This window comes from Dipodomys spectabilis, unplaced genomic scaffold, assembly GCF_019054845.1.
Source record: "Dipodomys spectabilis isolate Male_0828 unplaced genomic scaffold, ASM1905484v1 ptg000001l, whole genome shotgun sequence".
NCBI classification, from domain to species: domain Eukaryota; kingdom Metazoa; phylum Chordata; class Mammalia; order Rodentia; family Heteromyidae; genus Dipodomys; species Dipodomys spectabilis.
In genome coordinates this window covers 10132978-10159506 of record NW_024870678.1, presented here as the reverse complement: position 1 = coordinate 10159506, position 26529 = coordinate 10132978, and the positions used below count along the sequence as shown (strand labels likewise).

The window sequence follows — 26529 nt, the reverse complement described above, 5'->3', positions numbered from 1 at the left end:
GAGCAACAACGCCACTTCTGGTTTGTTCTGGTGGTTTATTGGAGATAAGAGTTTCATGGACTTTCCTGCTCAGGCTGGCTTTGAACTGTGATCCTCAAATCTCAGCCTCCTGAGTAGCTAGGATTACAGGGGTGACCCACCAGCACCTGGCAATTCTTTTTTTTTTTAATTCTGGAATTGTGCATTTTATATATTCTAGATCAGGGGCTGAGAATGTGGTTTCGTGGTAGAGTGCTTGTCTAGCATGCATGAAGCCCTGGGTTCGATTCCTCAGCACCACATACACAGAAAAGGCTGGAAGTGGTTCTGTGGCTCAAGCTAGCCTTGAGCAAAAAGAAGCTCAAGCCCTGAGATCAAGCCCCAGGACTGTCAAAAAAAAAAAAGATATATATTCTAGATCAAGTCTCATCAAATACATGGGTTGCAATTTTTTTTTACTCATTCCATGAATCATCATTTAATGCTCTTGGTAATACCATTTCACCTTAAAGCTTTTAATGTTGATGGAGTCTACTTTATCTATTTTACCTTTTCTGGCTTGTATTTTCATATGATTTCTGAAAAACCTGATGCAAGATCAAAAAGATTTACATCTGTTTTGTTTTAAAGATATTGTGCTTTTAGCATATTACATTTAGGTCTTTAATCCAATTTTAATTAGTTCTTATATACAATGTGAAGTCGGAGGTCTAAATCCATAATTTTTCATGGGGGTGTTTCCAAACAGCATCTGTTGAAAACAGTTTGCCCCCAATGAATAGGCTTGGAACTCTTACCAAAGATGAATTTGTCTTAAGGATCTAAGTGTATTCCTAGACAATTGTGTTAGGTTGATCTATATTCTTATATCATTATCACATTGTCTTGATTACTGTTGCTTTATAGAAATTTTTGAAAGGAGGAAATGTGAACTCTCTACATTTGTTCTTTCAAGATTGGCTATTTAGGATCCCTTGAATTTGCATATGAATTTTTAGATCATCTTGTGCTGTACAGCAGCCTTGAGATTTTGTTAGATGTGAAATCTGTAGAACACTTGGAGGTTTACTGCCTCTTAGTCATATGATCTTCCAGCCAGTGAGCATGGACTCCTTTCATTCATGTAGTCAACCTTTAACTTTTTCAACAATATTGTAAATTTTAGAATATAAGCTCAGTCTTTTTGGTTATTTTTCTTTTAAATTGATTTATATTTAGGTAATTGTGCAAAGGGGTTTGTACTATAACAATTTTTTTTTTTGTCAGTCATGTGGCTTGAACTAGGGTTTGGGTGCTGTCCCTGAGCTTTTCTACTCAACGCTAGCAGCAGAAGCTCAAATTCTGGTGGTTATTTGAAGATAAGATTCTCATGGACTATCTTGCCCAGGTTGGCTTTGAACCATGATCCTCATATATCAGCCTCTTGAGTAGCTAATATATACAGGTGTGAGTCACTAGCACCCAGCAAAAATTTATTCTTAAGCGTTTACTTTTTTTTTTTTTTTGGGTCCGGTCATGGGGCCTGAACTCTGGGCCTAGGCACTGTCCCTCAGCTCTTCAGCTCAAGGCTAGCACTCTACCACTTGAGCCACAGCGCCACTTCCGGCTTTTTTCTTTTTGCTTATGTGGTGCTGAGGAATCAAACCCAGGGCCTCATGCATGCAAGGCAAGCGCTCTACCACTGAGCCACCTTCCAAGCCCCAGCATTTCCTTTTTATACTATAGTAGATAGAAATATTTCCTTAACTATATCTATTTGGATTTTACTTGCAAGCGTATAAACATACTTTTTATTGTAGTCTTTGGTCTTTTGACTTTATTTATTAGTTCTTATAAAATTTTAGTAGATTGCGTAGCATTTTCTATAATAAGATCATGTCACCTGCAAAAAAAATTCTATAAATAGAAATGTTTTACTATTTCCATTTTTTTAAAGTGCTTAGTGTATATTTTTGTCCCAAATGCCTTGTCTAGGAGCATTGAGCACAAGGCTGAATAGACATAGTGATAGCAGACATCCCAGCCTTATTTCTGATCATGGTGAGAAGACTATCTCACACTATTAAAAATGGTGTTGTTCATTCTGAGTTCTTTATTAGATACCTTTTTTTCCTGCTTCAATTGTTCTTATAAGTAGTGTTAAGTGCTGTTTTTACTTCAATTGAAATGCTCATGTGCTTTTTGTCCCATAGTCTAAAAATATGAGGATAATGCACCGATTGACTTTTAGATGTTAAGCCAACCTTGTACTTCTGGAGAAAATCGTGCTGATAATGATATATAATCCTTTTGTCTATGTATACTGGTTCTATTTGCTAGTTTTTGTTGAGCAATTTTGCATCTATATGCAAAAAAAGATACTAGTCTCCTGTAAATTTAGTATCCTGTATATTTAGTATTCTAGCAGTGTCAGATACTTAATATTCTGGTGATGTCTCTGTCTGACTTTAGTATGTAGAACACTAAAAATTCTAACCTCATGAATTTTGAGTGTACTAACTCCGTAGACTGAATTTAGAAATGTTTCTTTTTCTTTTCAAGAAGAATTTGTGAAGAGTTGGCATTTGATTCTTTACATGTTGGATAGAATTTATCATGAAGCTGTGTGAGTAGCTTTTTGATTACTCATTCAACTCTTTGTTGTAAGTCTATTCAGATTTTCTTTTTTTTTTTTCTTGTTTGTCAGTTTTAGTGATAGTGTCTTTCTAAGGAGTTTGCTAGTTTCATCTATTACCTAATGAATTGACATACAATGATTCATAATGTTTTCTTATTGTTAGGTATTTAAAGAGGCTGCAGAGTAAAAGCAACACAATCAGGTGTTATTCAAGCAAGGGCTAGGTATATTCTGTGGACTGGCTGGCCCAGGCCAGGTTGGCACTCCACTTGGCTGGAAAAAAAAGGAAGTCTGGCCCCAGGTCATGCCTTATCTGGCGGGGGAGTGGGGGGGGGGGGGGAGTGTGGCCAGGTAAAGGGAGGTGGGACCAGGTGGGAGAAGGGTGTGTCCACATGAGATCTGGACTTGACCTCAGAGGGATGGGATGTGACCTCCTCGGAGTGTGCTAGTTGCCGAGGTAACACAGGTACTAGGCAGAGACTTGGCTGAGAGGAGGGAGGAGTCTGCCTGCCATTCAGAGCAGCCTCTTTAAATACCTAACACTTAAAATCACATTTACTTTTGTAATGTCAATAATTATGTTCCATATTTGATTTTTGAGTCTAGTAATTTTATTTGTTTTTCACTTAATCTATATAAAAGTTTACAAACTTTTGGTTTTCTTAGTCTATTGTTTTTCTCTTCCATTCTTTAGTTTCTGTTATCTTCATTATTGGTTTTCTTCTGCTTACTTTGAGTTGAGTTTGCTCTGTTTTCCAGTGTATTAAAGTAGAAGCTCAGATAATTGATTTGAGCTCTTTTGTATTATAGACAGAACTATAAGTTACATTCTAAGCATTATTATCTGTATCTCACAAGTTATGATCTGTTGTATCTTTGTTTTCTTTCATCTCAAGCTACTTTAAATTTGTATTTGATTTCTTCTTTGACCCATTGATAATTGTTTCATTTCCACTTGTTTGTGAATTATCTGTACTTAGTGCTAGTGATTTATAATTTAACTCCAGAGATACTAAACCACATTTAAAATTTTTTTTCGATATTTTACATTTTTCAACGTTCTCTTCATTAGCACATCTTTTGCTCTAACCTTAAAAATGCTCCTTGTGTACTTAAGAAGAATGCATATTTTTCTGTTGGGTCAAAAGTCTATTTTTCTTTTGGTGATCTACCTAGTTGTATTTTCCTGATGGTTTGACACTTTTATCATTATGAAATGCACTTCTTTATCTCTAGCATCATTTTTCAGCTTAGAATCTGTTTTGTTTCCTCTGATAATAGTATAGATAAACCAATTTCTTATTACACACATATCCTTTTGCTTTTATCTCAAGTGCTTCTTTTAATATAAAGTGTCTCTTGAAGAGAGCATGTAGTTGGATATACTTCCAGTTTATGCCTTTTTTTTTTTTTTTCTCAAGCCCCAGTTCTGGGGCTTGAACGCCAGACTGGGAATCTGTCCCTGAGCCTGTCTTTGCTCAAGGCTAGTGCTCTAACACTTGAGCCACATTGCCACTTTTGGCCTTTGCTGAGTAGCTCATTGGAGATAAGAGTCTCTTTCCTGCCCAGGCTGGCTTTGGTCCATGATCCTCAGATCTGAGCCTCCTGAGTAGCTAGAGATTTCAAGCATGAGCCACTGGCACCTGTCTACTTAATGTCTTTTAATTGTATTCCTCAATCCATTCCCATTTAACATTACTAATATGACTGGATTAAATCAGCATTTTGTGTGTGAGTATGTGTGTATGTGTGTGCGCTGGTCCTGGAGCTTGAACTTAAGGCCTAGGAACTGTCCCTGAACTTTTTCTCTCAAGGCTAATGTTCTACCATTTGAGACACAGCTCTTTTTGGTGATTGGAGATAAGAATCTTAGAGATTTTTCTGCCTGTGCTGACTTTGAGTCCTGATCCTCAGAGCCTCAGCTAGGATTATAGGCATGTGCCACCGGTACCCTGTTTAGGGTCTACATTTTGCTTTTTGTTTTATGTGTCTAAAGGTTTTGGGGTCTGAGAAGGTGGCTCAGTGGTAGAGTGCTTGCCTTGCATGCATGAGGCCCTGGTTTCAATTCCTCAGAACCATATAAGCAGAAAAAGCCGGAAGTGGCTCCGTGGCTCAAGAGGTAGAGTGCTAGCCTTGAGCTAAAGAGCTGAGGGACAGTGCCCAAGCCCAGAGTTCAGATCCCACAATCAACAAAAAAAAAAGGAAAGAAATATTTTCTAGATCAACATTTTTTAAATCCTCTAATGAATTATTTTTCTTTTTTATTAAGACATAATACTTATATATATTTATGAGTAAAGGATGATAACTCATATGCAATGTGTGATGACCAAATCAGGGTCATTAGTCCTTCTAATGTCAGGAACTTTTGATAGCTATCTTGAAATATAAAGGATCACTGAAACCCTCCTGAGCTACAAAAAATCATAACTATTTATTCTTCTGTTTGCTATTCATTTCCTAGTGGTTGAGATAGGACTTTTCAGAATCGACTTCAGATGTAGATAGATAGATAGATAGATAGAGACAAATAGATTATTGTTTTTACTTCATTTTGGTAAGATACAAAAGTGTTTCCCATTTAGTATATATGCCAGATACATATTACAAGTGAAACAATACATTGTTATAGTTACTTCTTTATGTAACTGTGTGCTTTTTAAAGAAGATAAGAAAAAAGCTCAGCATGTTTATGTAGAACTTCTTACGTTAATTTGTGAGAAGTGATAGATATTGAGCACAGGGCCTTGCAAATACCATTAATACATTACAGACCCAGCCCCAGTTACATTAACTTTCTAGTTCCCTGCATTTGTTGTTAGAGATTTACATTACCGTCTGTAGCCATTTCCTTAATCCAATGTAGCTTTTCTCCTACCTATAGTTTCTTTGCTGTTTTGACCAAGTATGTTAGATTTATATGTTTTAGGCCCAACAATACAGTTTTGTGCATATAGTTTTATACAATTGCTTTTTAAATCAGCCTAGAAATGAAATTTGCCTTTACATTTTTTCCTACTTACATAATTACCTTTGCCTATACTAGTTCTTCTTTCTTTTGGATTCGAATTATCTTTTAGGGTGACTTGCTTTCAGCTTGAAGAACATTCTTGGGTAATCTTTAAAAAAAAAATTGTGATGGGTGCCAGTGGCTCACGCCTATAATCCTAGCTCCTCAGGAGTCTGAGATCTGAGGATTGAGGTTCAGAGCCAGCCCAGGTTAACCACCAGAAAACTGGGAGTGGTATTGTGGCTCAAGTGGTAAGAGCACTAGCCTTGAACTAAAGAGCTCAGGGACAAAGAAAGCCCAGGCCCAGAGTTCAAAGCCCCAGGACGGACCAAAACAAACAAACAAAAATCTGTATTATTAGTTAGTAGTTATACAAAGGAATTGTCATTCAACAAACCAGTTTATGAGTGCAGTGCATCTTGATCAATGTCACCTCTTCCAACGTTCTTACCCATCCCTCCCAACCTACTTTTTTCCTCACTTTTCATAATTTTTTAGGATATGTATTGAATTTTATGTATGCAATGCATCTTGACCGTTCCTTCAACATTTTCACCCTCCTTCAAGTCACCCCTTCCCCTATTTTATTTAATTTTGTGGCATATATAATGAATTCCTGACTGCATTGAGTAATCTTTTTAAAGGAAAATCTGCTAGTTATGATGCTTCCAAGTTTTGTGGGTTGTTTTTTTTGGGGGGTGGGGGGGAAGCAGTCATTCATGGCACTAGAACTCAGGGCCTGAGCGCCCACTGTCCCTGAGCTCTTCAGCTCAAGGCTAGCACTCTACCACAAGAGCCACAGCACCACTTCTGGGTTTTTCTGAGTAGTTTATTGGAGATAAGGGTTTCATGGACTTTTCTGCCCCGGCTACCTTCCAACTGTGATCCTCAGATCTCAGCCTCCTGAGTAGCTAAGATTACAGGCGAGAGCCACTGGAACCTGGCTTGTAGCTTAATTTAGCAAACCTATTAATCTATCCAGTTAATTCCTCAAACCCAGGAGATTTGGGGAGAAAATAAAAGCAGTGTAGCAAAGTCTTCCTTGGTGACTCCTAGACTATGATTTTAACTCCTTTTGTCTACCACTTTTGGATTTTTGGTGGTTAATCGGACATAAGAGTCTCATAGTCTTTCCTGTCTGGGCTGGCCTCCAACTGAAATTTGATCCTCAAATCTCAGCCTCCTGAGTAGCTAGGATTACAGGCATGAGTTACTGCAATTTGCCAATGTAAGAATTTTGATTAAACTGGGTACCAGTAGCTCACACCTGTAATCCTAGCTACTCAGGAGGCTAAGAATTGATGCATGGTTCAAAGCCAGCCCAGACAGACAAATCCTATAGACTCATTTCCAATTAACTAAATAAGAAGCTAGAAGTAGAGGTGTGACTCAAGTGGTAGAGTGCCAACTTTGAGTGAAAAAGCCAAGCAAGAGTTAAAGCCTCAATACTGGCACACAAACAAAAAAAGAAAAGGAAAAAAGAAAAAAAACATTGTTGACAGGTTTTGTGGCCTTTTTTCAGCACTTTGAATGTAAACCTAGTGCTCTGGCTCCTTCCCTCCAGTTCTGAGATATCACTTCTTAATCTTTTATTTTTTTAAATTTAAATTTTATTTTCAATTAACATATCGTTCTTATGGTGTAGTATGAGTCTATGATATTTGTTTTCAATGTATAATGATCAAGTTAGATAATTAGTATATTACTTTAAGCATTTATCATTTCTTTGTTGTGAGGGCAATTAAATAAATACACTAGCTATGTGGAAATATGATAGTTCTATTTTATATAGTTTTTTGAGAATTTCTATACTGCTTACCCTATGAGTATGCTAATTTACAGCCCCAACAAAAGTGGTTTAATGACCAGCATTTTTATTTTTGTATTTTGGATAATAGCTCTAAATCTTACTGGGACTCAGTTGTTTCTTTCTTACTGCTTTACTTTTTTTTTTTCTTTTACCTTTAGTTTTCTTAGCTTTTCTTTACAGGACAAAATTGGGATTGTCTAATTAGGTATTTTGAAACTTCAACAGACAAATTAACAAAGGAGAACAATAATGCTTATCTTATTGTTGACTGGAAATTTGTTTATATTGTAACATCACAGTCACTAAGTCCACGGGTGGAACTTACTATATAAATATTCCTCTAAAAGAAATGGAAAGAGTGGCCCCATCCTGACAAAAGTTCCTTAAAAACACAAAGAGAGGTCTGCTGGCACCAGAGGCTTCTGGTAAACAGCTGCACTTACAATGTGCCTTTTTGTTGTTGTTGTTGGTTGTGGAGCTTGAACTCAGAGCTTGGGTGCTGTCTCTGAGCTCTTTCACCCAAGGCTAATGCTCTACCACTTGGAGCCACAGCACCACTTCCCGCAGCTACACTTGGAACAACTGAATGGTGAAAGAAAGGCTAGAAAATCTCTGAAGGGGTTCTGCTTCTGCAGTGACAATATGGGGAGCCGCATGGACAAGCTCCTCAGTGAAGCCAGCGAAACTGATGGAAATTATTTAAATGACCCAACTGCTTATGGTCTCTGGAATTGTACTAAGTAAAGGAAGAAAAGATACATTTTTTAAAAAACTAAAATTTGCCAGCCTTGTAATCTCAGTACTCAGGAGGCTAAGGTCAAAGCACAGTGAATTCAAGGCCAGCCTAGGATACATAGTCTTGCTAAAAAGAAAAAAAATGCAAAAAAACATTATTATTCTAGGGTTACTATATATGTGCCAAAGGTTGTTTCCTCTGAGGAGTAACATCGGAAGCATTGGGAAGAGATAGAGACTTTACTAAACTTTTGTTTAGTGTTTAGCTAAGTCACTAAACAAATAACAACATCAACCAAATAACCTCTATTAAGAGGGAAAGTGTATAGCATAAAGAACTAAAACAATAAACGAATTAGAATATCAATAATAACCAAAGAACCATAAGACATACAAAGAAACAAAAATGTGGCTCACACCCAGAAAGAATATACAAAAACTGCCTTTGAGAGAGAATGGATGTAAGATTTAATAGACAAAATTTTCAATGTGGTCATTATAAATATGTTCAAAGACCTACAGAAACACTGGAATGCAGTGATTGGTTCACGTGCTTAAGGACCTGGGTTCAGTCCCCAGCACTGCAAACAATATAACAAAAGAAAACAGAACTAAAAAAAAAAACTAAAGAAACAAAGAAAAGTGTGGTGATAATGTCTCAACAAATAGAAAATACCAACAAGAATTAAAAGGACTTGGGGCTGGGAAGGTGGCTCAGTGGTAGAGCGCTTGCCTTGCATACATGAGGCCCTGGGTTCGATTCCTCAGCACCACATAAGCAAAAAGAAAAAAGCTGGAAGTGGCGCTGTGGCTCAAGTGGTAGAGCGCTAGCCTTGAGCTGAAGAGCTGAGGGACAGCGCCCAGGCCCAGAGTTCAGGCCCCACGACCGGACCCCAAAAAAGAAAAAAGAAAGAAAGGAAGAAAGAAAGGAAAGAAAGAATTAAAAGGACTTAAAAACTGGATGGAAATTCTGGATTTGAAGTGTATAATAACAAGCTAATTTCATGAGATGGTTCATCGTAGATAAAAATAGTCAGCAAACTTCAAAACAGCAGTAAAAATTATAAAATCCAAAAAACATAGGCAAAGCCATAACAAGGAATGAGTATACAGATAAGCAGAGCAATGTATTCATTACAGGGACCGATACACAAATAATGGAGTAAGAAGGCTAATGAGAGAAGAGGAAAAATGCTAGAAAAAAATAATGGTTAGAAATTCCCCAAATTTGAGGGGAAATCCTGTCTATACACCAAAAAAGCTCAACAAACTCCAAGTAGAATAAAAAATAAAGAGCCTTTTCTGACAACTATACTTCTTAAAGGCTTTATGTAATTTTCTATCCATTGGGGGTTCTAACCAGGAAATTAAAAGAGAAATGTCAAGTGGAAAGGAAATGTTACTATCCCCTTCGGAGGGGGGGGGGGGGGGGGAGGCAGAATTGAAATGGATGGAGCTCCAGAGAGTTGGACGATGTAATTAAACCTTATTATACAACTAAATTTAATTCTTGACCAATACACTGTTTGAGCACATTGTGCTTTCTTCTTTAATACATACTTCGATATTAACAAGTATTTTTGAATTGTAGAATACAAGAATGCTCTACGAGTAGACAAATGAACTGTCTCTTTTCCACTGTTTCCTGGCTTCCTCTTCCTTCCTTCCTTCCAACCTTCCTTCCTTCCTTAAAATCCAAAAGTTTCAAGGTAAAGGCCTCCTAAATATAAACATTTAAGATGCTAAATACTTATTAATGCTGTATTTTAAACATTAGAAATATTTCTTTTCTTCTTGCCTCTTACAAGATAGAGTTGATCCTCTCTCCCTTCAACCCCTGGTTTTTGTACTAGTTCCATAGGTTTATGTTCTTGTCAAGAATGTAATATGGTTGAATCATCCAGTATTTAGTCTTTTCATTGCTTCTCAATTTTATTAACAATTTTGGTGCCAATTCTGAATAAAGTTTCTATAAATGTCTGTGAGCACATTTTGGTGTAAATATAAGTTTTCAGATCCTTTAAGTAAATACCTAAGAATGAGCTTGCTGAATTGAGTTACAGGAGTTTGTTTGCTTTGTAAAATATCACCATTGTCTTCCACTGTGATTGTTCTTGTTTCTGCATTCATAGCCACAGTGAATGACAGTTCCTTTTGCTTCCCAGTCCTCATTACTTGATATTGTCAATAATACAAACAAAAAAGTTTATATCCTGGTTACCTTTTTCATATTATTGAACTTTTTGTATCTGTATTTTGTTGAGAACTTTGAATCTCTATGAAGGACATTGATCTGTCATTTTTTGTGTTGTTATTGTTGGTTGCTTTTTAAAAATGTTTTTTGCCTGGCTTAGTATCATTATAGTAGTAGCTTCAATAAATGAGTTGGGCCGTGTTCCCTGTTCTATGTATTTGAAAATTTTTGTGTAGAGCTGGCATTATTTCTTCCTCAAATATTTGGTAGAATTCATCCTGAAGCCAGCTTAGTCTGAGATACCTTCATGTGACACAGCCTCCTTGTTTCCTCAGGTCTGACAGTAACTGCTGTAAAAGACTCAGGAGAATGGAATTTAGAAGCGGGGGCCTTAGTGCTTGCAGATGCCGGTCTTTGCTGTATTGATGAGTTTAATAGCCTCAAAGAGCATGATAGAACCAGTATCCATGAAGCCATGGAGCAGCAAACCATAAGTGTTGCTAAAGCTGGGTAAGTGTTACTTTGTTTTAAAATCTGTGGACATACTGAAATTATTTAATACATCATTAGGAGAAAATGGCAAAAATGGTATGGAACCTTTCAGAGATTATTAGTTATCACTGCAAGATACTCATGAAAATGTTTCCTTATTACAATATAAAGGTGTATGAGGAAATAAAACTGAATTACTACAGAAAAGAGAGGGGAAAATAAGGTATAAATATAGGTTGAGTTGGGCTGGGAAGGTGGCTCAGTGGTAGAGTGCTTGCCTTGCATGCATGAGGCCCTGGGTTCGATTCCTCAGCACCACATAAGCAAAAAGAAAAAAAAGCCGGAAGTGGCCCTGTGGCTCAAGTGGTAGAGCGCTAGCCTTGAGCTGAAGAGCTGAGGGACAGCACCCAGGCCTAGAGTTCAAGCCCCATGACCGGACCCCCCCCCAAAAAATATATATATATATAGGTTGAGTTAACTAATGAGAGCGGTTCATGAACTTTCAATGAAGAATTCAACTTATTCTCTGTGGGAACTTGGAAATCAATATTTATATCTAAGTTAGTGGTGGGTTTTTTTTGTCATTTAACCATAATGTTGATTTTTGATGCTGCAATATGTTAGCTATCATATCTAGAGGAAATAATTGAAGAGGTGTTTATGTGTAATTATTTTTAAGAACTCAGATGTAGAAATGCAATTAGACTTGTTCAGTTTCCTTTAGTATTAAAGGTTAGGAGGTCAAGGACATCTATTTAAATTCAGTACAAGAGAGACTTAGCAGTGGATAGAGCTGCCTGGACATCAGGTAGGTTTCCTTTGTGGTCTTAAAATCTAGAGTAGCAATACATTTATATAAGATAACTATGGATGCTTGAAGAATAACATTTAAGGTATAACCTATGAGATATTGTAAATTAGCCACAAACTTAGCCACAGCTAATTTAACTGCAGCCTAGTCAGTTGCAGAAAATGTACATAAAGTATGGTTTTACAGTAGTATATCATGACATGTTGGGTATGACATGGAACAAGTTCAGGGAACACATCAAGAGCCCTTTCTTTTTTTTTTTCTTTTTTTCCTTTCCTTTTTCTTTGGCTTAGACAGAATTACAATAATAATTAAGTTGTCTAGAACCCTTCTGACTCTATTGAGGTTCCAGCTCCAATGCCTGTTAGCTGGGCATGCCACTGAATTTCTCTGTACTATCATAACTACTGTTTTATTGAACATGATTTGGGGAGTATGAGTTCGTTCATATTCAAGTGGATATAAACAGCAGCTGTGTTACTGCATTGTCGCCATAGTTTCAGAAGTTTATTTATCTTCAACCCTGCTGTCTCATTATTATGATTCATAGACTCTTTCTTATTGATTCTTTGTTTTGGGGTCTTTTTTAGATTTAGTCAGCCCGCTTTAGTTGAACAACTTCAAATACCTTTACTATTTCAAATATCTTCAAGGGAGGCCTAGTTAGGTACTATCATTCCTATTAAAAGATTTGTTCAACAGCTCCTAGGCCTCTAGCCAGTCTATGGATGGACTGTTCTTGGGTCAGGTGCCAAACTCTAGTCTAGTCAGCTGTTCCTGTATGGAAGTTTCCATGGAAGGGATTATTAGATTATGTGCTTGGTGAGTATCATAATGTATGGCTTGTCCAGAACTGTAATGAAGACAAGAATCATAAGGAATATACCAAAGGACTGGGGTGTTGCAAAGTGAGGTAGGTTTGTCGATGCTTGGCAACAACAGTTCAGACAGACTGAATCAGTCTTTTTTAGGTGTGTTTTGTTTTTTTTTTTTGGGGGGGGGGGTCCAGTCGTGGGGCCTGAACTCTGGGCTTGAGCGCTGTCCCTCAGCTCTTCAGCTCAAGGCTAGTGCTCTACCACTTGAGCCACAGCACCACTTCCGGCTTTTTTCATTTTGCTGATGTAGTGCTGAGGAATCGAACCCAGGGCCTCAGGCCTGCAAGGCAAGCGCTCTACCACTGAGCCACCTTCCCAGCCCCTTGGTGTTTTGTTTTTAAATGAAGAAAATCTTGAAGTTTAAGTAGGATTCAGAGACAGACAAAGGTGGCAGGCCTTTAAAGAGATGAAGTCTCATGTAACTAGTGAGTGAGACATAGACTTAGTCTAGGTTGGCAGCGATTTTTACAATCTCTCCCCAGACTAGAGCTACCACCAACTAGGTGATCCTTTTCTACTTCTTACAAGTTTTCTTAGTTTTTTGACCCTTATTTTGACAATATTATGCAAGAGTCATGTGCTATTTTTGCATTTGGATTAGCAGGTAAATGTGCCAAAGTCACCGGTGTGTATATCTCATCTGCTTGGTAGTAGGAATGAAGGGAAACACCCTTCAATTCCTATTAGCTCATGTGTTCATTTTTCTTACCCCTCACTCTGCACCACTAAGCAATTTCTACCTCTAGCAGTAGCTCATCTTAACATTTTGGTCTAACAGTTTTCAGAATCATTCAGAATTCATTACCCATAATAATTAGGGCCCTGCTAATCTTCCTGATACAACGTATGCAGCAAATTACCAAATACAAAACTCTTGAGAAAGTGTCTCTACAGAGATTAATATGATACCACAGTATTGATTAGTAGTAGATACAGTTAAATATGAAAAAGGAATACGTAATAATGAATTTGACCAAAATAAAAACAAAGATATGGAGTGTCCTAAGTTTTACCCTGCAGAAAACCCTTATCTCCTCTCCATTTGCCAGTTTATCCCTTAAGGATATTAGTGTGAACCCCACTGTATCAGAATGGCTGATCGACTCTAAGAGCATTCCTGAGACTTTTAAAAAAACATATCATTCTTGCCAGGTGCTGATGACTCACACCTATAACCCTAGCTACTTAAGTGGCCAAGATCTAATGATCATGGTTTGAAGCCAGCCTGAGCAGGAAAGTCTGTGAGACTCTAATCTCCAATTAAAAATATCCAAAAAACGAAGTAGGGCTATGTGGCTCAAGTGGTAGAGCAGTAGTCTTGAGCACAAAAGCTCAGGGACAGTAACTAGAGTTCAAGGCCCAGGACCAGTACACACATACACACACATCATTCTATATGTACTGTAGAAAATAGGTTTGCTCTTTTTCTCAAATATAAGAATGTTATACTTAATAATACTATGTTAATTTCTTACATTGGTTTTTCACTTGAGATTAACCAGTATACAGTGTTTTCCTGGTCAGTGTTTCAGATCCCTACACCTACCAGTTAGTGAGTAAGCAACTGGGAGGGAATCATTGTGTTTTCCTCAATGTAAAGGCTTATTATGATCAGAAGACAGAAAAAAAGAAAAACATTGAGATGGCTACAGTCTACTAAAATGTAAACCACGTCAGTCAGTAACCAAAATATAGATAATATTGAGTTAATACATGTTTGAGAAGACCAAGATTTTAAATTTTGTTATCCTTTGATTATGTCATTTAGTTTGGACTGTGTGTGTGTGTGTGTGGGGTGTGTGTGTGTGTGTGTGTGTGTGTGTGTGTGTGTGTGTGTGTGCGCGTGCCAATCCTGGGGCTTAAACTCTGGGCCTGGGCGCTGTCCCTGACCTTCTTTTGCTCAAGGTAGAAGCTTTACCACTTGAGCCACACAGCTCCACAGCTGTGCTTCCACTTTCTTGGGTGTTTTTGAGTAGTTTATTGGAGCTTTTTTTGAGAAGTTTATTGGAGATAAGAGTCTCACAGACTTTCCTGCCTGGGCTGGCTTCGAACCATGAACCTCAGATTTCATTTACCTGAGTATCTAGGATTATAGGCGTGAGCCACTGGCACCCAGCGAAACTTTTTGTTTTTTAAGAGATAGGATATGGCTACCAAAGTCCAGATTTCAAGAGATCCTCCCAGTAGGAACAAGCCACTGCATCTGCATATGGAAATATTTTAAAAGTTTACTTGGATTTTGTCCTGGCTGCTTAATAGTAGAAGAAGAAACTAATAAGCAAATAATGTGATATGAGCTTTTAAGGGTTGTCAGTATTTAGATTTACCTGTTGTTTTATATTGTGCAAATCAACCCCTGTATCTAGGCAATGGCAGTACAGAGCCACACAATGATCTACATATATTTGAAAAGACTTTGCATGATGCTGATCATGATATGGAAAGATAATAGACCACTATTTTCAAGATTCTTTATAAATGTAACTGGACAGCATCTTTTCAAGGGCAGGGTATCAGTAATACAGGACATCCTTGCTATGTGCTAAGAATGCATTTTAGGAGATCATTTAACATTACAAGTTGTACATTTGGTGCTATTAAATTATACTTGCATGCCTAAGTAGAAAGGATAATGTGCAAATTAAAACAGCAAGGTAGAAACTTACTGTTTTGCTCAATAAATATACATTGTACACTAAGCAGTGTCTTGCTCTCAGCTAGCTACTGACACTACAAATATGAAAAGAAGTTCATAACCTTGTAATTAGACAAAGTAAGTAAACATTTATTGCATTTGTATTTCCAATAACTCTATAAGAGCCAGGACAGGGATCCCCATTTGACTGCTAATATCAGGGTCTCCTGAATCATCTTCTTGGAGCTAGGACCTGGAGATCTGTATTGTAAAAACCTTCCTGAATCTGGTTGATTAGCCCAATTTAGGAACCACAGCTGCGGGGTGAGATTGCTTTCAACAAGCACTTGGTCTTCTCCATTCTGGAGAAACTTCTTATTCTTGTCACAGTATGATGTAGATTAAGAGTTAGGTTCTCTATTCCATATAGTCATTCAGGGCCAAAGCCCATCCTTCCTTATGTGATTCTCTGGTTCCAGGGCCTTGTATTTTGTACTTCTGACAAGTAAAAGGAAGAATAAGGGATGGTTTGCTTTCAGGTGCCAGATCTAGAAGAGATAGTCTATGCTTGTTTTTTACAGGCTTAGCACGATAGTCAAGGTGGATGGGAAATGTAATTTTGGTTTCTTACTACAGGGAAAGAAAAACAAGGTTTGGTGAACACGTAGCAGTGACTGCTGCTGTAGCTGTAGCTATTTGGAAGTATCAGTAAATAGGCAGTGAGGAAAGTCATGTGTGCAGATAGGGCATTCTGTAAAAGGTACCAAGAATAATAGCAGACCATCACAAATACAAGGATATTTTCTAAAGGATCTATAAAAACAACTGGGTAACTTAAATTTAAAATGTTTAGCTCAAGGTGGGCACTGGTGGCTCATGCCTGTAATCTAGCTGCTAGGAAGGGTGAGATCTGAGGATCATGGTTCAAAGCCAGCTCAAGCAGGAAAGTCCAAGAGACTCTTCAATTAACCACCAGAAAACTGGAAGTGGTGCTGTGTCTCCAGTGGTAGAGGGCTAGCCTTGAGCTGAAGAGCTCAGGGACAGCACCCAGGCCCAGAGTTCAAGCCCCACGACCAACCAAAAAACAAATAAATAAAATAAAATGTTTAGCTCACTAGGCACCAGTGGCTCACCCTTATTATCCTAGCTACTCAGAAGGTTGAAATCGATGGATGGTGGTTTGAAGCCAGTCCAGGCAGGAAAATCTATAAGACTCTTATGTCCAGTTAACCACCAAAAGACTGATTATGGCTAAAGTTGTAGAGTTCTAGCCATGAGCAAAAAAGCCATGGGGGTTTGTGAGGCCCTGGTACTTAGTTCAAGCTCGGGTACCAGACCAAAAAAAGAAAAAAAAGTTTCTCTAATCATCTTTTCCATCTACATAAATATATGCCATTCTTATTCCCCCTGGAATCTTTACATTTACATAACTTACCATATGCTGCCTTAAACTATGCTTTATAGCTCATGAGTTGAAAACTAAGGAATGGTATCTGTTTGTTTAATTATGTATGCCTCTTAGCACTTAGCAGTGATATGCTCATTTGTAGAAGCATGGTGTTTATGGAACAATTGGTTCTGTCCAAGGTAAACTCATTTCAGGGTACTTTGTTTGAATTTAGTATTCATAATGTCTCCCTATATCATGCCATATTATCTTTCACAAGAGTTTCTCCAGATTTTCTAGCCCCATTTTATTAACACATTTATTCTTCATTTGTATTTGATTCCTCTAGCCAGTGAGTTTTACCCTGTCTCTCCCTCTCCACAGCCTTGTGTGCAAGCTGAACACAAGGACCACCATCCTGGCAGCAACTAATCCCAAAGGCCAGTATGACCCCCATGAATCTGTGTCTGTGAACATTGCCCTTGGCAGTCCACTCTTAAGTCGATTTGACCTGATCCTGGTTTTGCTTGATACCAAGAATGAAGACTGGGATCGCATAATTTCCTCATTTATCTTAGAAAACAAAGGTATGTAAAGACAGATCATTCAGGGTGGCAAGGAAAAATCAGACCTACCTAAAGGAAGTTTCCCATGAAGATAATTATATTCAAGATGCCTGCCTAACAAGCAATAGAGAGATTCTTAGACAGAAGTGCTTAGTAGGCCCCAGAATAATATGGAGCCACAGAATAATGAGCATAAGGGAAATCAGCTTTCTCCTCTTGCCATGGTAAGGTTGTAGTTTTAAGCACATCCTCTCTGATGAATTGTACTACTACTCAGCTCTTGCACACAAAGGAAGCTACCCTGAATTATGAAGCATATCTCTAGATGTGAACTTCTGTTCAAATTAGATTTATTCAAGTATTTTTATTACTATAAATCAGAATAATTACCATAAATTAAGAAGAGTTTTAGCCTCTGAGGAAGCTTACTTCCATTAAGCTGAGATACTAAAACAGCTTATTTTTAAAACTGGGTGCTATTGGTCATTGATAGCTCATGCATCTACTTCTAGCTACTCACTACTTGATCTGAGAATCAAGTTTTGAAACTAGCCTTGGCAATAATGTCCATGAGACATTTATCCCCAGTTAACCACCAAAAAGCTGGAAGTGAAGCTGTGGTGGCAACATGGCAGCCCTTTGGGCAAAAAAACTAAGGAAGAATACCCAGGCCCTAAGTTCAAGCCCTAGTACAGACACAAAATCAAGCAAACAAACCAAAAACAAAAACAGAGAGTAAGTCTAGATTCTAATAGCCACCAAAAGAAATGAGTGCAAGAGCTTCCAAAGGGAAGGGGAACAGCAGAATGGTGAGACAAAGAACCATTGCAACAGCAATATACACAAGACAATATGTCGGAAATGATCTGTACAACTTGGAGGTGGGGAGGATTGGGGGGAGAGAGAAAGTAGGAGAAAAATGAGGGAAGGGGTAACAAGTTTGACAGGAAATGTACTTATTTATATTACTTATGTAACCATAACCCCTCTGTACATCATTTTGACAATAAAAAAAGAACTTTTTCCAGTCCCTTAAAATGATATGTTTATCTATTCTTTCAATTTTCTGACCCAATGTCTGATATATATCAGGTTACCCAAGCAAATCGGAGAAGCTTTGGAGCATGGAGAAGATGAAAACCTACTTCTGCCTCATTAGGAATCTCCAGCCTACACTGTCTGATGTGGGGAATCAGGTTCTTCTCCGGTATTATCAGATGCAAAGGCAGAGCGATTCCCGGAATGCAGCCCGGACAACCATCCGCCTGTTGGAAAGCTTGATCCGATTAGCAGAAGGTTTGTTTCAATAAACAAAGGATGCTTTTATTGAATGCCTACTGTATGCACAGCATGGAAGTCAGCACCAAGGATTATTCTTATTCAAAGTAAGAATAATACCTACTCTAAGGGGTTCATAGTCACTTAAAGGCTCTGAATTCTGAGCGCAGATAAAGGGGTTGAGTAAAAAATGTAATGTTCTTCAGGAAAAAAAAATCTTGGTAATATCTCTGCACCTCCCATAACTTAAGAAGTTATTAATTTAGAAAGCTTTCTCTGATGTTTTATTTCTCAGAGGCAGCTCTGTATGCATTTTCAATGGCATAGTTTATTGTTTAGAATTTCTTTCCATTAGCATTTTTGGGTTTTTTTTCTAAGTAATTCCCAGATGTTACGTATCTGTATCATTATAACAACCAATTTAAGTCTCATCCCTAAAGCATAAATCTTGTATGTACACATATAGCCAATGAGGATATCAAACTCTTTTTGCCTAATACTTGTTTTTAACATTTTAGCCTATTTTTAAATCTAAAAAGATTTTTACATGAATGAAAAGCATCATGATAGAATCAAGTACTATGAAACAAATGGAGCTCATTTTTTTTCAAGGATTTCTAGTTAGTATGAGGGCAAGACATATGCCTAATCTGGCTTACTAGGTTGGTAGTTTTGAGAAACTTATAAATCATACATAAATAGAACCGTCACAGATGAGAAATGCGTTTTAATTTTGTATATTCCTATAACAGATTAAAAGTAATAAAAGTTGCTGAATATTAAATATGCTCATATGACCCTTACTCTGATAAACTCCAAAACTACATTTTTATATGAATATACAAAATTACATGAGCTGTGTAGAGGAAGCATCAGGCCTGTTATTAGAGAAACAACTGTGAAGCCAGTTGAGTATAGATTTTTGTGCTTGTTTTAATAAAATTAATTTGTGATTAGTAAGTAGCTAATTCATAAAATATATTTATTGATTCAAATATTCCTTTTTAAAAATGTGTCTTTTTTCTTAGCTCATGCTCGCCTGATGTTCCGCAGTACTGTGACTCTGGAAGATGCGATTACAGCGGTGTCAGTAATGGAGTCCTCCATGCAGGTAAGGCTATTTTCAGGTTTTGTTTTGTTTTGTTTTTGTCAGTCGTGGGGCTTGAATTCTGAGCCTGGGCCCTATCCCTGAGCTTTTCAGCTCAAGGCTAGCACTCTACCAATTGAGCCACAGATCCACTTCTGGTTTTCTGGTAGTTAATTGGAGATAAGAGTCTTGAGGACTTTCCTGCCTGGGCTGGCTTTGAACCACAATCCTCAAATTGCATGAGCCACTGGCACCCAGCTATGTTCATATTCATTAGACCCTCTTTCTCAACTCTTAGATGGGTACAGTAGCACAAACCTGTCATTCTGTAAGAGACCGAGAGTGGGAAGATCACCATTGCAAGCCAGCCTAGGGAAAAAAGTACAGGACTAAATCTCTACAAAAAGAAGCTACACTGGTGGTGTACATCTGTCGTCACAGCTACCAAAGGAAGTGAAGGTAGATTGCAGTCCAGGCACACACCTGGGCAGGAAGTGAGACCTTGTCTCAAAAATAACCAGGACAAAAAAGGACTGGAAGTGTAGTTCAGCAGTGGAGTTCCTGCCTAATAAACATAAGGCCCTAAATTTAAACCCCAGTACCACCACCACCACTTTAAAAAAAAGGTATTAAAATGACTATATTCTGACCTAATGCTGCCTGAAAAAATAGCCAAAAATAATTATTTGTGAGATGAAATGTTATAGAGACCTTCACTCCAGTATTGTCATTGCTTTTGCCATTGGTAAAAAGGCCTCACCCTTTTTCTCCCCAGGTATGTTCATACTCTCATTAATGACAATGTGGCTTCAAGGAGAAAAGACAATTATTGAGGTTTTAAAAAAGGTTCCCAGGTGGCTTTGATTCTCAGGATGAGGGTATAGTGTGGCTTGTCTTTGCTACCTAGGTTCAAGAGTCCCTAGTATGGGGCTGGGAAGGTGGCTCATTGGTAGAGCGCTTGCCTTGCATGTATGAGGCCCTGGGTTCAATTCCTCAGCACCACATAAGCAGAAAAAGCTGGAAGTGGTGCTATAACTCAAGTGGTAGAGCACTACCCTTGAGCTGAAGAGCTCAGGGACAATGACCAGGCCCAGCAACCAACAACAACAACAACAAAGAGTCCCTAGTATGTCTGGCCCCTATGACAGCTGGCCTGTTGGCTTTCACTGGTGTTTTCTCCCCTCAGGGAGGTGCACTGCTAGGAGGTGTGAATGCTCTCCATACTTCATTTCCTGAAAATCCACAAGCACAGTACCGGAGGCAGTGTGAACTCATTCTGGAAAAGCTGGAACTTCAGAACCTCTTAAGTGAAGAGCTTCAAAGACTTGAAAGGTGAGGAAGGAAACCCAAGAAGGGAATAGAGTTAGAAGGGGTGACATTGATTAAGATGCATTGCACTTGTAAATTGATATGTTGACTTGAAGCCCCTTTTACAACTGCTTAAGAATAATAAAAAATAGAAGTAAAGAATAATAAAAAATAGAAGTAAATAAAAATCACAAAGAAAAGTAAAATAAATATAAACTAAGTAGAAAAATCCGTCTGTCCATCTGTGGGATATTGTTTCAGTTATTTGTGGCTCTTTAATCAACCATTGCAAAACTCAGTGGCTTACACCATGATAGTGCTCACTGTTCCATGAGTCAGAAACTCAGACTGGTTCAGAGGAGATGGCTTGTCTCTGCTCCACAATGTACTGGTTGGGCTAAGAACTCAGGAATGACAGAAGAGTGTTGGAAAACTTAGCTTAGTCATGTGTTGTAAAAATGTGGATAATAGTTGAGCGCCTATCGCGCATACCTGTAATACTCAGCTACGAAGGCTGAGATCTGAGGATCATGGTTCAAAACAACCCCAGGCAGGAAAGTCCCTGAGACTCTTATCTCCAGTTAACCACCAGAAAATTGGAAGTGGAGCGGTGGCTTAAAGTGGGAGAGCAATAGCCTTGAGCGAAAGAGTTCAAGAACAGTGCCCAGGCCCTGAGTTCAAGCCCCACAACCAATCAAACAAAAATAATTTGGATAATGACAAGGAGGACTGTGTAATATGTTAGTAAGAACATATTCTTTACCTAAAGAACTTTGGCCACAAGTCTGCTGCTTTGCAGAGAGCTACAAGTCTCTTGTATTTGAACATTTCAAGTGAGAGACAAGCCTGAACATTTTACATTGATCTTCAAAAAAAATCTTAAATTGAATGGACTTTGAATGCAATCTAATAATGTAGGCCAACTTCCAATTTCATTTTCTTTTTATGTTACTATAGTTTTAGGTTGAAATAAAATGCTCATCTGAGCACTAAATTCTATATTTTTCCAAAAGGATAATTTTCTTCTGCTCTTTGAGACTATACTTGATATTAACTTGGAATTAAGTTGAACTTAAACCTTTCAGATGGCATCTCAGAAACAAAAGGAAAGGTTAAAGCAGATTCTCTTCTCTTCAATACATATTTTCCTTATTTGTCTCTGCCCCAGGTTACAGAATGAGAGTATGCTCCAACCCCAGCCACAAGCAGTAGAGGCAGAGACTGCTCCAGGATCCTCAGGAAACAATCCAAAGGAAGAACCAAACTTGAGAACTTCAACACAACAGGAACCAAATTGTAGTACCCATGCCTCTCCTGCGATCAACAGCCCTGGAGAAAACCCTCCTGTAGACCCTCCATTCTCTAGGGGACCAAATAGATCAACAAATAGGAAACATTCAGCTGAGCACAGATATAGTAGAGATGGTGGTTTGGACTGGTTTGACTTAATGGCAACCCCTCAGATTGAACAGAAAAACACTAGTCTTGTGCCTCCTGTTCCCAAAACAACTGAGGAGAATATGTTGTTAAAATCATCTAGTATATCTCAAGGAAAGAGTGAGCCAGGAAAAAGGAGCAAATTAGACGTGGGGCAGCTTCCATCACCAGGAGCCACACGTGCTCCACTGAGGTCATCCCATGTCAAAGGTAAAAAGGCAAAAAGAGGAACAGTAGTGTCTGAAAAAGCAGTTCACACTGCTGGGCCAGAATCAGTACAGACTCTTCATGTCCCCAGCCAACTGCACAATCTTCGAAAGAAAGAGGCCCAGAGGTCATACACAAGTACTCCCGGAGCAGATTCACAACCCACCTTGCCTTCCCCTCTTCAGGCCATTTGTGGACTTGGACCCGAACGAATCTCAGAAATGTCCCCCCAAAAGAGACCAAAATCTCTTCCTCAGGACAAAGAGTCTGAACTTGAAATTGCTGAGAGTCTAACTCCTCCACTGGCCAAACTGGCAAAATTTACTTTCAAAAGGAAGTCAAAACTCATCTACTCCTCTGAAGACCACAGTCCTGTGTCTCCTGGCACAAGTAAAATAGCAGTTCATAGTCCTGAAACTCCCCAACACAAAACAGGCAAAGACGCAGCCCTGCCTGTGAAAGGTCCAGAAAAGTTGACATCAAATTCAGGAAACAGAAGCTCCAATCAACAGAAGAGTAGAACAAAGGAGCTGTCATGGCAGCCACTGGAGAAAGATGGATCAAGAGAAGAAAGGGAATGTGGGGCTGAAAAGAGGATTATTGAGCCTGAATTGGAGCTTGGGAACAAGACAGAGAGTTCTCATCTTGCTTGTGAGAAAAACAGAAAGGAAGAGGTTTCATGCAGTAATAAAGGCAGCAAGGTTCATGCTGGCACATTAGCCAGATTGGCAAACTTCTCCTTTACTTCATCAGAATCCAAATCAGAATCCCTTCCTCCTTCTGAAAGGGAGAACTGGGATGAGAGAGGCCCTAGCCCTCCTGCCACAACCACTTCTCCAGTGCTTGGCAGCAAAAGGAAGTCTTTTCATCTACAGGGGCCTACTGAGAAAATGAATGTTTCCAAAAGGTCTCTCTTCACTCTATCAGAACTGGATGACGAAGCATTAGATTTTGATTGGGATGAAGAGATGAGAAAAAAGACATGATCTGTAATGCTTTCTGGTCGAATTTCTTCTTCAACTCAACACTGCCTTCAGAATATCATTGTGGAATTTATAAACATATATACTGTCTTTCCATACTGAGTACCATTCCAAATACCAATTCCCCATCAGGTTTTATAATTTTGGGTTTATCTTTAGAACTTTAAAATTATACAATGAACTTAGGTCAGTGTGATCCCAGTACTTGAGATAAATTCATGTGATAATTTTGCAGATGTAGTACTCGTATTCCTAAAGATGTTTCTGTTTTTTCTATCCATCTTTTTTTTTAATGGGGAAGGGGTTCTTCTCTAAGTCACTTCTTCTGTTAATCAATGAACAATGCCAAGAATATAGCCCTTATAAGGCCAACGAGGTGGATTAATTCTTCCTGTTTTTTTTTTCCTTTTTTTCTAGCTGGGATGTGCTAAGTATAATACTGTCATTTGGGATGATCTGCCAAAATCGTGTGATTTTACTAATAATACTTCTGTGTTGATCCTCATGTGCCAGATTAAATGTGACTAATGCTTTTCTAACTTTGAAAGGCATCTTTACAAATTCATGATCTGACAGTGGGTCAAATTTACTTTCTGAAGTACTGACCTTTTGAATTTTCCTTGCCGCCCCCCCCCTTGAACCAACATTTTGTGCCTCTTATTCTTTCTTGCTCTTGGGGACCTTCAATTAGGAGAGAGAACTATCATTTCAATCATATATAATGTGACATCCATCCAAGTGGTTGATATGGGAATTTGGTTCCTGCTAAGCTATGATGTATTTTTTTTTTAAAACCAGGCATACTATTTGGTAGAGAGTGATAATTCCATATGCTATTAAAATTCTAATATTCTTAGAACCCCGTCATTACAGACTTTATCTTCAGAATTATGTTTTTGTAGCATAATACTTGATTCCCAAATTGTTTGAAGGGCTTTGGGACATAAAGAGTACTAAGAATTACATTTACTTCACTTAATGTTCACTATATGAGCTGGATGTGTATTGTTCAAGTGGTAGAGTACCAGCTAAGCAAATACAAGGCTCTTAGTTCAAACCTTGGTACTGACAAGAAAAGAAAAAAAATACTGAAATTCATGCACAGAAACAAAAATTTGTGAAACCACTTTCTATAGCATGTAAGTATTAATTCCAAAATTGAAAAATTTCTGAAAAACCTTTAAGAACAAATTTAGTATGCATAAAGTCTCGAAATACCTTAAGCAGCTGATAAAACATCTGCATGCATAGTGATGAAAGAATTTATTGTTGCATATTCACTTAAACCTATTCTAAAACTTCAAGAATATAAACTTCCCAGTGTATTATGATTCTTCATTTATTGGATTTCTCATCTCTCAGTATTTTTTCTTTCATATTTAAGGATTTTTTTTTTTTTACTAGAATTAAAGGATCTAAATGTAGTTTCAATATAATCATGGCCTGATTGTACAGATGAGGTAATTCTAAATATGAGCCACAGTGTGGGGCTGACTTTTTTATGTTTAACTTTTAAAGTTCTTTCTTATATTTAGTTTCCCTGCCTATATACCTTGATTTCTTTGGGTATTTTTTGAAGTAATAATGTATTCTTTTGGGGCTGACAGTACCTATTGGCTTATTTTGTTATCAGGGTGTTTTGATGTTACTGTCATTTAAACTGTTTCTGTTCTTTATTGGAATCTCAGTTCTCTTTTGTGGTTAAATTATATAGTTAGGACATTATATAATTCATATTTTAAGGTATAGTATCTAATTGTCTCCTGGTGATTTTGAATTACCAAGGCCATCTTTCTTCCTGGTTACTACTTATTCCTCTCATATATCATATTGTTTCTTCTACTATCCTTATCCTATTTCACCTCTGGTACCTTCTGCCAGGAAGTACAGTTTCTGTGTTTATTCTTGGTGCCTATCCAAATACAGAAACTACTACTTATTAGCTGTTACAAACAAACATAATAATTTGCAGGGAAAAATACTCAGTATAAAAACACCCTGGCTGGGGCCGGAAAGGTGGCTAAGTGGTAGACTGCTTGCCTTGTGTGCATGAGGCCCTGGGTTCGATTCCTCAGCACGACATAAGCAGAAAAAGCCAGAAGTGGTGCAATGGCTCAAGTGGTAGAGTGCTAGCCTTGAGCTGAAGAGCTGAGGGACAGTGCCCAGGCCCAGAACTCAGGCCCCATGACCGACCAAAAAAAAAAAAAATTCCCTGACTTCGTAAAAATTTAAACTTCTGTCACACCGTGTTTTTTGGATTATGACTAAGTTTATGTTTATATTTGATATTCAGAATATCAGAGCTTGGTCGATTGAGGTAGACTCCAATGTTCTTTTAGCACCTTTATATTTCTAAATGCACCTGTTGCATCTGAAAACAATAGGATCTTCAGAATTTTTTGATTTTTTTTTCTTTTCCCAAGTCACAGAATCAAGCATCCTCAAGTAGTTCTATATTTTTGTAGATCCCATGGTCTTTGAGGCCAAATTCTAGATCTTGGGGATGGATATACATGAGTGTCACCAGTGGACAAAGTTTCTGTCACTGCTGTTGGGTCAGAGATTCAGAGCTGCAGAAGGCTTGAATATCTTGAGGTTATATTTTGACTGACATCTTCTCCCTTTGTTATATGATTTCATAACTAAAATTTTGTTGTACATGGTCTTTGATATGTGTAACAAGGAAGAATGTAGGTGAGGGAAATGCACAATCTAAAACATATTTCTGGTCAATAAAATGTGTAAACAATAACTTATTTCTTGGTTGATTTGTCACAATACTGTATTTCAGGTCACTGGTCTCCTTAAAATTATCTTACTATAAAATTATTTAAATGCAATAAAAGCTGTACTTAATTTTCTATGTGAGAGGCAACTCAATAAAATTTTAATTTTACAACCTCACAAAATAACTTTCTGACAATAAAACATTAATCTTCAGTATATATTTATGTGCTATTCTAAAATTTATGAGGGGAAGCAATTTCTACTGGAAATTTCTGTCTTACAAAAACATAGGCAAAATGAAAGTATTATTCTGACATTGTTAACTCTTTGGCTTAATTTGATCAAATTTTTACTTTTCCCTAAGGCATACTGAACTTTAATTACGAAAAAC

General features: G+C 37.8%; 1 protein-coding gene across 3 annotated transcripts in view; it reads left to right on the top strand.

The window, feature by feature from the left end:
- Mcm9 (minichromosome maintenance 9 homologous recombination repair factor) overlaps nt 1-25488 on the top strand; it is a 66579-nt gene extending 41091 nt beyond the window's left edge. For all 3 annotated transcript variants that reach the window (XM_042701984.1, XM_042702427.1, XM_042665697.1), the window contains 6 exons: nt 10681-10855; nt 16930-17132; nt 18204-18407; nt 19418-19500; nt 20663-20808; nt 21953-25488. In XM_042701984.1, coding sequence (XP_042557918.1) covers nt 10681-10855; nt 16930-17132; nt 18204-18407; nt 19418-19500; nt 20663-20808; nt 21953-23414 — 2273 coding nt within the window. In that variant the 3' untranslated portion in view covers nt 23415-25488. The remainder of the gene's footprint in view (nt 1-10680; nt 10856-16929; nt 17133-18203; nt 18408-19417; nt 19501-20662; nt 20809-21952) is intronic.
- The last annotated feature ends 1041 nt before the right edge of the window (nt 25489-26529 follow it).